Source organism: Protopterus annectens, chromosome 11.part0, assembly GCF_019279795.1.
Source record: "Protopterus annectens isolate FY-2018-M chromosome 11.part0, PAN1.0, whole genome shotgun sequence".
NCBI classification, from domain to species: Eukaryota; Metazoa; Chordata; order Ceratodontiformes; family Protopteridae; genus Protopterus; species Protopterus annectens.
The window spans coordinates 1,431,934,502-1,431,946,764 of NC_056745.1; the positions used below are offsets into that span (position 1 = coordinate 1,431,934,502).

Here is a 12,263-nt window from a genome sequence, read left to right on the forward strand (position 1 = left end):
CTCATATGAGGGTTTGCTGGAATTGCAGCCATCCTTCTGCTTCAAGATCTCAAGGATGTTCCCAAAGGAAACACTGTTAGTAGGTAACCAAGGGGATCCCTCACCTTCCTCGAGGTCAGTGTCTTCAGTGATGGACTCCTCCATGAGGTCCAGCTGCTTCCTCTTGCACCTCCTCTTCCAAAGAATTGCCTACAAGGGGTGTCCCAGGGAGGTAACAGAAGAGGAGTAGGAACCTTGGTGGGTAACCTGGGGCTTATGAACCTGCTGTCTCTGTGGGAGGTCTGTTTGAGACAGTTGTGGCCAGGTCTGCAAGGTAGAGGACTGTGGATCAGACAGGGAAGAATCTGTCTGAACTGCCAAAGCAGCCACAGGTATCTCCAGAGCCTCAAAAGCTGACTGTCCATGAGAAATGATGCAACCCCAACCCAAAAGATGGTATCCTCAGGTCTCAGTCCCCTCAAATTCAGGTGACAGCAGCCTGAAACCTGAAGTCAGGGCCAGGCTGATCCAAGCTGAAATTACAAGATGGGGTTGGTTCCGAGAACTTCTCTGCCAGACCTGTTTCGGATCTGACCAGGCTGCCATGACCTTGAGAGGTCCCAGGTTCTGACTGAGCCAAGGAACTCAAGAGCAGGAGTTTGCGCCAAGGAAGTAAGGATCCTTGGCTCCAGCGCTGACAGAACTGGGCAAATTGGATCTGATGACTCAAAAACTTCTAGGGGGGTTGGAGGAGTAACATGAAGTGGGGATGAAGAACTTCGGAACTTCTGACCCTTGGAGGTAGCAGCTGTAGGGGGCCTAGAAATACCTTGCGCTCATAGTATCTTGCTGACCATCCTCTCCACATCATCTTCTGTAAGGCTTCTAGTGGAGTGAGTCAAGGATGCCAACGGTGACCTTGGTGTCTGCAAGAATGGTGAAGGGACCCTGGATGGTACCAGATCTATGGAGGAAGAGTCCTGGGCATAATTTTGTTGAAAGGACTTCCATTGGCTCCAACAGCATCAGATTCAACCTATCCTTAGATGCAGAGAGATTCAGATCCAAAGCTGTTGGATCCGATGGTGGAGTCCTCAAATTTGTGAGTTACAAAGAAACAGTATTTGGATTCAAACGCTTAACAAGTTTTAGAGTCAGCTCCATTGAAATTTTTGGAGTTGCTGAAGGTCTTTTCCTTCCGAATCTCTGGAGGACAGGCAGGAAGCTGGGCTGAAGTGTCCGATTTGGAGAAAGAATCCAGTTTCTTTTTATCTGCACCAAAATTGGCCTCCTCAAATGAGGAAGGCAACATACCTTTTAAAATCAATTTATTCATCTGATCACCTACAGCTCTATGATTATATGCCTTGCAAATGTCACAGTCCTCCTGAAGATGGGATGGACCAAGGCAGTAGACATACATACTGTGCGACTCTCTTCGCACTTAGAACATTTTTGAAGCCAGCTGGACAGTCTGCTTTTTCTGCCATAATGTGAAGCAGAATACAACTATTAAGACAAAAACAAGAACAGCGATACTACAACTACAACCAGGACAACTAGAAGAAAATTTCCTGTTATAATTACTACGGAAAAACACTAATACTACTTTTTTTGCTTATAACAATAGAGAGAGCAGGAAAAGGGATAGGGAAACAGCAAAGTAAGTTTTACTTTATAAAATTTATAGAAAACTCTGGGGAAAGGATCTAAAAACAGAAATCAGTTCAACAGAAGATAACTGGGCAAAAATATGACTAAAGCTAGCAAGGAAAGGTAATATAAATTGTAGAAAAAATTACTGCTTGAGAGCTATTAGTAATGACTACGGCTTTGCAAAGTGGTAAACGAGATCTGGTAAGATTAGGAGAGATGCATTGTGGGTAGGGTAGGGAGCTCAAGAGCTTTTTGACTGACATGAGCTTTTCCACCGGATCCGAACCCATATGTTGAGGATTAAATGAATATTGACAACATTAGATCAGAAGTTTGTGGATGGGTTAACTATCTTCACTCGTTACAGAAGCACTCATGGGAAGCAGTTGTGACTGCAGAAGAACGTACAGTTGTGTACGCTTACCATAAATGTAGATGTTCGAGTGTATTCACTGTTGCAGTCATTACATTTGGGTTATCTGCTTGCAGGTTGCCCTCAGTCGACCTGATTAACAAATCTTGGGTCCTGCGTTGGTTGCTGTCCCTTCTTCCATTACGTCAGGTCGTCAAGAAGAATCTGTCAGCGGTATAAAACATGCAGCCGACGCCATTACATCAGTTTTTCTTGCCCCCGATGTCAGGTGCCCCCCTAATGGGGAGCAATTAAATCTAAAAATACAACGATATACCTCCAACAAAAAAGCAAATACACCAAAAAGAATTCTAAGCATAGTAAAGGAAAGTAGAGGTATAGCCAAAAAAAGTTAGGGGGTTGGAGGGAGGGTAACCAGGACTGCAACAGTGAATACACTTGAACATCTACATTTATGGTAAGTGTACACAACTGTACTATGTTCTTCGTGTTTCACTGTTGCAGTCATTACATTGGGGTAGATTCCCAAAGCTATGGTGGGGAGGAGGAATTCAGATAGCATTAGGACCAGCCAAAAGGTCCTGCAAGACTGCAGTGGCAAAGCCAGCTCTGGATTTAGAGAAAATTGGCAAATGATAATGCTTGGTGAAAGTATGTACAGAACTCCAGCTAGCAGCTTCTAGGATGTCACTGTTAAGGACGCCTCTGAGAAAGGCTACAGAGGTAGATGCAGCCCTAGTGGAGTGAGGTCTGATCCCCTGGGGGATAGGTTTTCCATGGTGCTTATAGCAGAAATTAATGCAATGACCTATCCATTTGGAAATGGTTTGCTTTGAAATAGCCTTCCCCTCTGCCCCTGCAGCAAATGCCACCAGCAGTTGTTTAGATTTCCTTTGAGGTTTAGTTCTGTCCGAATAGAATCTAAGTTGTCTGTGCACATCTAAGGAATGCAGTATCCGTTCCCCTTTGTTCTGTGGATTGGGAAAGAAGGTTGGCAAATGAATGGACTGATTAAGAGCCACACTGGATACCACCTTGGGCATGAAGGATGGATTGCTTCTGAGGGACACCCTGTCTGCATGAAAGATGATGAAAGGCTCCACTGCCATAAAGGCCTGTAATTCAGATACCCTTCTAGCTGAAGTGATTGCTAAAAGGAAAGCTGTTTTCCAAGAAAGAAATTTTAAGTCTGCAGTAGCAGCTGGCTCAAAAGGAGGTAGAGTGAGTTTCTCCAAAACAAAGTTAAGGTCCCAGGCTGGGGTTGGAGCTGTCCTGGGTGGTCTCAGATTTTTGGCCCCTCTGAGGAACTGCTTGAGCAGAGGATGAGAGAAGAGGGGAGGTTCTGTGTTATAATTAGCTGAAATGGCTGAGGCATGGGTTTTAATGGAGGAGAAAGACAGGCCCTTGTGAAGCATCTCAGTTAAGTATTGTAAATTGGGCGCTGCTGTACTCATCCCTTGAGACTGGTTTCAGGCCAGGCACAGAATCTTTCCCATTTTTCAGCATAAGATTTTCTAGTACTAGGCCTCCTTTCCTCTAAAATAATATCCATCACAGGTTTACTGAGGGATGGTAAAGGAGAGATTATGTAATTAGCCAGGCTGCAAGATTTGGTGTTAGAAGCTGAGGGTGCAGAATCTGGTTCTCCTGCTGAGACAACAGGGAAGGAGTCTGAGGCAGGTGTCATGGGGAAAACCGTGACACACTGCTCCGGAGGGGGTACCAGTGTTGGCGTGGCCAGTCTGGAGCAATCAAAATCATCCTTGGTTTGTCCTGTTTGATTTTTAGTAGTACTTTGGAGAGCAGAGGCAGAGGGGGGAAAGCATAGACTGATAGGTTTTTCCAGCTGAAGGACAGAGCATCCACTTTCCAAGCTTGTTTGTAGAGAGTCCTTCTGCAAAATTTGTCCAATTGGTAGTTCTGGGGAGAGGCAAACAGGTCTATATCTGGGCTACCCCATTTGCTTGTCAACATGTTGAAAATCCTTGGTTCCAGTTTCCACTCGTGTGGATACATAAGGTTTCTACTTAGTCTGTCTGCCAGTGTATTTAATGTTCCTGGCAGGAATTGAGCTTATAGATGCACTTTGTAGCTCAAGGCTGTGTTCCACAATGCCATGGCTAGTCTGCAGAGGGGGTAAGAATGTGCACCCCCCCCTGCTTGTTTATGTACCACATTACAGTGGTGTTGTCCATCTTTACCATAAGTTGTCCTGGAAGAATGTGATCCATGAAGGCTGTCAGAGCATTCTGTACAGCTAACATTTCTTTTTTATTGATATGCAGGTGCATTTGACTTGGGTTCCATTTGCCCTGAATGCACTTGCCTGCCAGGTGAGTCCCCCATGCATAGTGTGATGCGTCTGTTGTTAGGGTCTGGATGGCAGGGGGTGCCTTCTAGATCCTGAGAATGTTGACACCATAGGCTTTTTAGATATCACTGTAGTTTCCTCATATGCAGCCTTGCATATGGAATTAGAAGAATGCAGGAGGCCATGAACCCCAAGGCTTGCAGAATTTGTCTTGCAGATAGCAGGGTTTTTGTGGCCACTTGTTTGAAGTAGGTTGTCAAATGAATTTGTTTCTCTGGCATGAGATAAGCCATCTGGGAAGTTGTATTCAAGCTTGCTCCCAGGAATATAATTTGTTGACAGGGTACCAGGTGTGATTTCTTTTCTTTTAGGGTGTACCCCAGACAAGTTAGCACCCTTTGTACAATGGCCAGATGATTCAAAAGTATGTCATGGTTTTCTGCCTGAATTAGACAATCGTCCAGGTATGGGTATATTTAAATATTTCTTTGCCTGCAAAATGCAATAACTGGAGCTAGGTACTTTGTGAATACCCTGGGCACAGTAGATAAGTCAAAGGGCAGTGCAGAGAACTGATAGTGCGTGTAGCCTGCTTTGAAGCATAGGTATCTTCTGCAAGATTCCCTGATTGGGATGTGCAGGTATGCTTCTTTTAAATCTAGTGTGCCAACCAAGCATCCTTGCCTAGCACAGGAAGTAACTGATGAAGAGTAAGCATCTTGAATTTTATAATTTCCAAAGAGGTGTTTAGAGTAGACAGGTCCAGGACTGGATGCCATGAATTGTCTTTTCTGAATACCAGGAAAAGTCACGAGTAGAAACCTTGTCCCTTTTCCTCTTCTGGTACCAGTTGAATAACCCAATGCTTAAGAGAGAAAGTACTTGTTTTGGGGTCCCTGCCCACTGATTTGGGGGTAGGTCCGGCCACCAGCTTGGTGTTGGCAAGGTGTGGAAGTGAAATCTGTATTCCTGGGACACTATATTTAAAACCCATTTGTCCTGGGTAATGAGTTCCCAGTTCTTTGCATGAAGAGCAATCTTTCCTCTCAAAGGGGCAGTCACTTGATAAGTGCTTGGAAATTTTAAAAGAAAGTCATTGTGACAGTTTACCATAGAGGGGAGGCTTATTACTCCCAGATTTGGAAGTGGAGGCCCCCCACTGCTTAGTCCTGTGTGTCCCCTGGGACTGAAACCTGTGGTTTTTGCTGCGTCTGGGTTTGGCTTGAAAAGACCTGAAAGAGGCTGGAAAGGACCAATTCTTAGAGGGCCAGTGCCTACTAAATCTAGGAGGCTGGACTTGTAAGAAATCTTTAACAGTTTGCATAGATTTGGCTTTATCTTCCATCTTTTTAAGAACTTCCTCAGCCTTGTTGCCAAAGTAGGCGGTCCTGATTTAAGGGAGCATCCAACAATTTAGCTTTAACATGATCAGGCAAAGATTGCTCCTTTAGCCAAGCATGCCTTCTGAACACAGACCCAGTAACAGGAACCCTGCAAGACGCCTCTAATGAATCAAAACCACATTGCAAAGTATGTTTTCCAACTTGTTCAGCAGAATGCATTAAATCCTGTAATTCTTTATTTTCCACACAGTCAGGAATTGGCATAATTTTCTGTTTAAGCAATCCAATAACATGTTGCTGATACTTTAACATATGAAACTGGAAGTTTAAAGTCCTAATGGCCAAGGTTGCAGAAGTGTAAACCTTCTTACCCCATCTATCCAGCGCCCTGGAGTCTCTATCAGAAGGGGTAGGATTTTAAGCAGTAGAAGCATTAATGCCCTTGGGCCCCTGTGAAATAGTCTCTGGATCCGCAATAGGATTTTTAAAAAAGGAACTTGTGTGACTCAGGGACCCTGTAGTATCTGTCAGGTTTTCTGGGAGCAGGAGGCAAGGAATCAGGGGGCAAACTAGATTCCAAAAAAGCATCAACAATGTCGAGTACAGAAGGAATAGCTAAAGGTCTATGCTGAGGTAGGAGTAAGAAATCCCTAAGCCTCTTTTTTTGAATCAGAAAAACCCTGGCTTTCCCAGTGGAAATGCTCCCTTAGAGTATGTAAAGTTTCCCCAAAAGAAAAATTCTCTGGAGGGGAAGCAGAGGGAATGGAGATCTCTGCATCAGAATCTTCATAAGTAGATAATTGCAAACGCAGATCATCAGAAGAATCAGAAAAAAACAGAATCCTGGTCAGAAGATTCATAAACAACTTCAGTCCTAGGCCTGTTAGAAAGGGGGGGGTTGACTACCCCTGATTAGAGTTATTAGATCTTCAGCTATTCTTATCATTTGTTTTTTAAGCATAGAGGCCTGAACATGTGGCCTGGGCATCATTTTTTTAGGCATGGTTCTAGATTTAGGACTATGTGAAGAAGGAGGCGTCGGTTTAATGTGCAAGTCCGTAGGCCTGAATACACCCTGAGAAGACAGTGCCTGCACAGCAGCTCCAGACCCATCCAAGGTAGAGACATCCACGGGTTCCATAGTTGAAGCATCTCACGGCAAACCGGACTCCGAATGGGTCTCAGTAGAGGCCTGCGAATCAGAAGTAGCAGGTATCAGGGGTTGCGAAAGCACCTCACTGAGTACCGACGAACTGGCGACTGGCTTAGGAGAAGTGTCGTCGGCAGTTTTGGACCTAGGCAGCCTGTCTCTGTCTTTATCTTTGCATTTTTTCGGAATCCCGGTAGCCGAATGGCTAACTGACATTTCTGGATAATTAAACTGAAAACCGAAATATTTAGAGGCGAAAATATATCGACAATGGATAGTGCGCTGATTAAATAAAGCAAGAAACCGACAGCAAAGTACGTCGTGGTCAGGGCCTAGGCAAGGAATACAGTACGAATGAAAATCTTTATGAGGTTTTTGTTTTCCACAAGTAATGCAATTATTAACTTTTACTGGCATCAGTAAGGAGCAAGAAAAAGTTTCCCCAACGGGGTACTTAGCTTTAGTTGAAGACTTCGGTTTTGAAACTCGAAAACAAAAATTTCAGGAGTCGGCCGACCGGCACTTTTGAATTGCTTCTGCTTCGGGCACTGCACGGCAAGAAAGACTGATGTAATGGCGTCGGCTGCATGTTTTATACCCCTGACGACCTGACGTCATGCAAGCAGATAACCCAAATGTAATGACTGCAACAGTGAAACAGGAAGAGCATCTTGTGTGCTTGTTTATTTTATGACATAGTTTCCACATTAGACTACTGCAGACTTCCTTCATTGTTCTGCATTCTTAAATCTTTCACAGACTTGTAGCAAGAATGCAGTATGCAAAAGAACCCTGCAGGATGGCGATGTGCAAGCTCCTTCCCACATTAGTCTAACAACCTTCCTGCTAAATGCTATTCCTACTGCATACACCTCAGAAGCTTAATTCCAGGCCCCTGGTAGGAGGCATCCCAAATAAGAGTATTTCCAACCCTTTCCCCTAGGAAAGAAAGCAGACATTCAAATGCTCATTCCTCCCTCCCCACCTAGCCCTTAGGCACCTCAGTTGTTGGTCAATCATGGGTTACCAACAGCACAAATGCACACCCTGCCTGTGCACTAGTGGGGGGTGTGCAACAGAAGAACTGTGGACTGTGCATATAGATAGAAATAATATACGACCATACCTCTCAACCACTTAGAGCAGGAAATCTGGCCAGAGCCATAAATAATGGGGGACAAGGGCCCAAAAACAGGAACAATTTTTAAATATTGCTCTTTGTTTCTTAGAAAGTGGATAGAATAACAGTTTTTGCATTTGCATGACTTTTCCAAAGGATATAAAGTCTGAAATTCAAATGCCTGTCATTATTTTCTGACTTAAATCATCAATGATTTGCCAGTGATTTGCTAGAAAACCACAATTCTAAGAAGAATGGACCAAAAATATGAGGATAACATCTGGACATTCTGCAAAAATCTGTACAGTTGAGAGGTATGTATACGACTACAATATACTCTAATGAAACAGACAACTCTTCTTTCAGGGTACGCTCTTTAACAATAAATACATCAGGACCATAAAAATCAACAGTGGTGCTTCCTATTAAACCAATAAGCAAGTAAAAAAAAAACAGATTGTTTATTATCTTCAGAATAGATAAGAGTTGACAAGTCATAATGGCATACGACTCTGTTACAGTCTGTATAAACTGTCCAAAGAGGTTAATATGATGAACACTGCTGAGCTCAGCTACGAATACTGTTGGTCAGAAGAGATACTGAGGATGCAGTTTCATCTACATTTTGAGTATCTATTAGAGTTGTATATCAGAATTTCTTGAATTGTTAAGGCAACTATATTTTTTATCATCTGTTACTTCGCAAAAAGTATTTTAAGTTTTCTTCTTTTTCATATGTCCACAAACCAGAACACCTTCTGATATTTCTTTCTCAAATGACGGATTATAAATGTGTACACAAATATCTGCAAAGTGCTGTAAACACAAAGTAAAGAAGCAATTTAGCTCTCCTAATCCACCAAAAGAAGCACTGAGTTTAGATTCAGTTTACATTTCATCTCCTTCCAACTATGTAGGTTCTTCCTATCTACTCTTATGCTGTTCATATTCCACAGATCACTGCAGTTAACATTCCAGATCTCTACTGGATGCTCCATGAAAGGGCATTTCTTATTTCACTTTTTAGTCAGCTTCCCTCCATGGCTCACTCACAACTGCTTCTTTCAGTTATTTCCTGAGAGGTCTTTCCCAAGCCTTCAGTCTTGTGAGAATGTTCCAATTCCAAGTGAAGCATTTTCTTTTTTTTCAATTTGAGTAAATCAAAATGTCAGCTTAATATCTGTACTCCAGACACTTTATGAATGCTACCTTTTTAAAACACACCCACGATATAAAGGGCAAGAAATCCCTCAAGACTGTGTACAGTTTTTCCAAGCATTCACAAACTGTTTGACATGAAAAACAAGTCACCAGAGCTGCACGGAGTACACAGAATGAAACCTTAGTAGCGTTTTCCTTAGGAAGACAGGTCTCAGACCACTACTGCAAATGGACCTTAAGCCAGCTGGATAAACTGTTAAACAAAATACCGACTTTGGTTTCCAGCCCTTTCTCCTTTTTGCCAAAACATGATTTACATATGCTCACAAACAACAGTCTTCTCGGTTAAATGGGAACTTCTATTTTGACAGCATTGGAAACTAAGCCTCAGACATATTTTTTCTATCAAGGAAGAAGTAAGTTAAGACTAACTTTCTTTCCTTAATCGTGATTTTGATATGGCTATCACTGGATCAAAAAGTTGAGAAACAAAAAAGCTCTCAAATGCACTTCAGAACATCTACAGCCCATGACCTCCTGAGGCCTAGCAGTCCCCAGATCGCCAAGCTAAATTCAATTATCTCCTACTTACTTACTGAAGTGCAATATCGGTCAGTTATAGTATGTTGAAATGATGGAGGGAAAAGTCAAAAGTTAAAAAGAAAAAATATATAATCCCTCTGGATGTTCTTGGGTGGACAGGATGAGGGGAAGTGAGGGAGGGGCACTAGAAACTCTGTAATGAGCAGAACGAAAGAGTGCACCATGGCATCCTTTGACTAGGACTCCATTTCACATGAGGCCAACTGCCACTAACTCAGTCAGACGGGACATCCATTTAATGTCTCATCTATAAGACGATGCAGTGTTTTGTAGAAAGTAAAACAACTTTCGAACTGTAACAAAAAGACCAAATAACACTGATATTTGGAATATATTGCCAGCCATCTCTCTTGCATACTATGGAATCATGTTTTCAAACATCTCTGTCGTACACTCCAGAAGTTAGTCACAACAACAAAAAAAGAAAAAAAAAAATCAATTTCATTAATGTAACCAGTGTCATACCTGGGGGGCTGGACTTGTGCACTGGAGGTGAAAGATGCCTTCCTGAGTCGGAGGGAGCTGCACCATCTTCAGAATCCCAGTCAGAATCTAAAAAAATATATATAAATGCATGAAGAAGTATAAAAGAAATACACACAGTAATTTGGAAAGTAGAGTTGTGTAAGTAAACTTACCATAACAGAAGTTGCTTAAAAGACCACTGCTGCAGTAGCCTTAGCTATAAGGGATATACCCTACACAGGGTATAACCGCTAGCCAGCTTGCACAGCTTCAAGGGCACATTCTATACAAACAGTTACTTACCTTGTGATGAGCTGACAAAAAAAAAAAAACATTGTTTTAAGTCACAGGCACTTCAGAGCTTTCATGTCAACTGACAATGGGAAGCTAGTGCCCTGAAAAGGACAATGATAGAAAAATAAAGTTCGATGCCTCCCTCTGGCAGCAAAAACATACAAAAATAAAGGGGATTTGGGGAGCAGCTAGCTAATGCAGCAGTGATCTTCCAAATATCTACTATTATGGTAAGTTTAGTTACTCAAGTGTTCTATGTTCATCATACTGATCACTGTTGCAGTAGCCTTTGCTACATGGGTAGATGACTATAGCTTACACTAGGAGGAGGAAGGATGAGAGCCCTAGCAAAGCTTGTCCTAGAGCCTGAAAAGGAATTGAGTTTGTAGTGTTTTGTAAAGGTATGCACACAAGACCAAGCTGGCAATTTTAGAATACAGTCCTTTCCAAAAAATCCACAGATGAAGCCAAGTACCTGGTAGAATAAGCCAAGACCCTGCCTAAAATTGCTTTGTTGTGGTGGGTATATTAAAAGGTAATATGAGACAACTATATGGAAATAGTCTGGCATGACATACATTTTCTTTTCTTCTTACCTTCACAAGAAGCAAATTAATCAGAATTGCAAAAGATTTTCTTCTGTTAAGATTGTATTGGAGTGCTATGTGGATATCCAAGGTATGAAGTATTCTTTCTCCCTCATTTTCAGGTACTAGGAAGAAGACAAGGAGATGGATAGTTTGGTTCAAAGTAAACTTGCGTACCACTTTAGGCATAAATGAAAGATTAGTTCCTTAAGGAAATCCTATCTCTGTGGAAAATGAGATAAGGTTTACCCATTATAAGAGCTTACGACTCAGATACTCTTTCAGAGATCAGAGCAACCAGTAACACTGTTTTCCATGCTAAAACCCCCAAGTTAGCCTGATGAACTGGTTCAAAAGGAGCAACAGTTAGTTTTTCCAAAACAAAATTAAGATCCCAAGGAGAAAGCATATGTTCGCTAGGAAGCTTGGAATGAGGCACCCCTTTCAAAACTATTTTCACATGAGATTGCATTGAAAGAGGGGCATCAATGGGCAGACATACTGAAACAGCTGGCAAATGAACCTTGATAGAGGAGTAAGACAGGGTAGAAGACAATAACTCACACAAATAAAGTAGAACGATTGTTGCTGTCTCATGCCAGCTACAAAGTGTTTTCCATTTACTAACATACAGGTTTCCAGTTGCACATTTTCTTACTTCCTTTAATATCTTCTGTTCAGAAAAGAGGTAATAAAAGTTATGAAGATTGTATCATCCATGCAGTTAGTTGTAGTTGTTTGGGGTCAGGATGTATCAAACACTCCTTGTCCTGTAAGCGTAGGTCCAGTCTGTGAGGAAGCTAGTTTTAAGTGCACCTGGCCATTTGCAAAAGAATGGAGAACCAATGTCACCTGGACCAGAAAAGAGTCGAAACAATGATCTTCATATTTCTCAATCTTCAGAATAACTTTGTAGACTAATGGAAATGGTAGAAAAACATACAAAAATATTCCTGTTCAAGGAAAAGAAACATCATCTGCCTTTCAGATTTTCTTCTATAAAACATGAGAGCCGCATTTTGCCAATTTTGTTCCAAAGACTCTGCACTTTTATCCATATAGAAACTGCTCTTCAAGCAAAATTTGAGGGTCTATATTGGAACATTGAATATTTAACAGTTCGCATCACTAAAGGTCGACCCTTAGTGATCCAACTGTTAAAACATCAAATGTTCCAAAAAAATTTTAAAACAAACAAAAAAAAAAACTAAATGGTGTAGG

General features: G+C 42.0%; 1 protein-coding gene across 7 annotated transcripts in view; it reads right to left on the minus strand.

The window, feature by feature from the left end:
* LOC122815888 (ankyrin repeat domain-containing protein 26-like) overlaps nucleotides 1-12,263 on the minus strand; it is a 2,190,206-nt gene that overhangs the window by 1,356,703 nt on the left and 821,240 nt on the right. For all 7 annotated transcript variants that reach the window (XM_044088730.1, XM_044088728.1, XM_044088731.1 and 4 more), the window contains one exon: nucleotides 10,162-10,248. In XM_044088730.1, coding sequence (XP_043944665.1) covers nucleotides 10,162-10,248 — 87 coding nt within the window. The remainder of the gene's footprint in view (nucleotides 1-10,161; nucleotides 10,249-12,263) is intronic.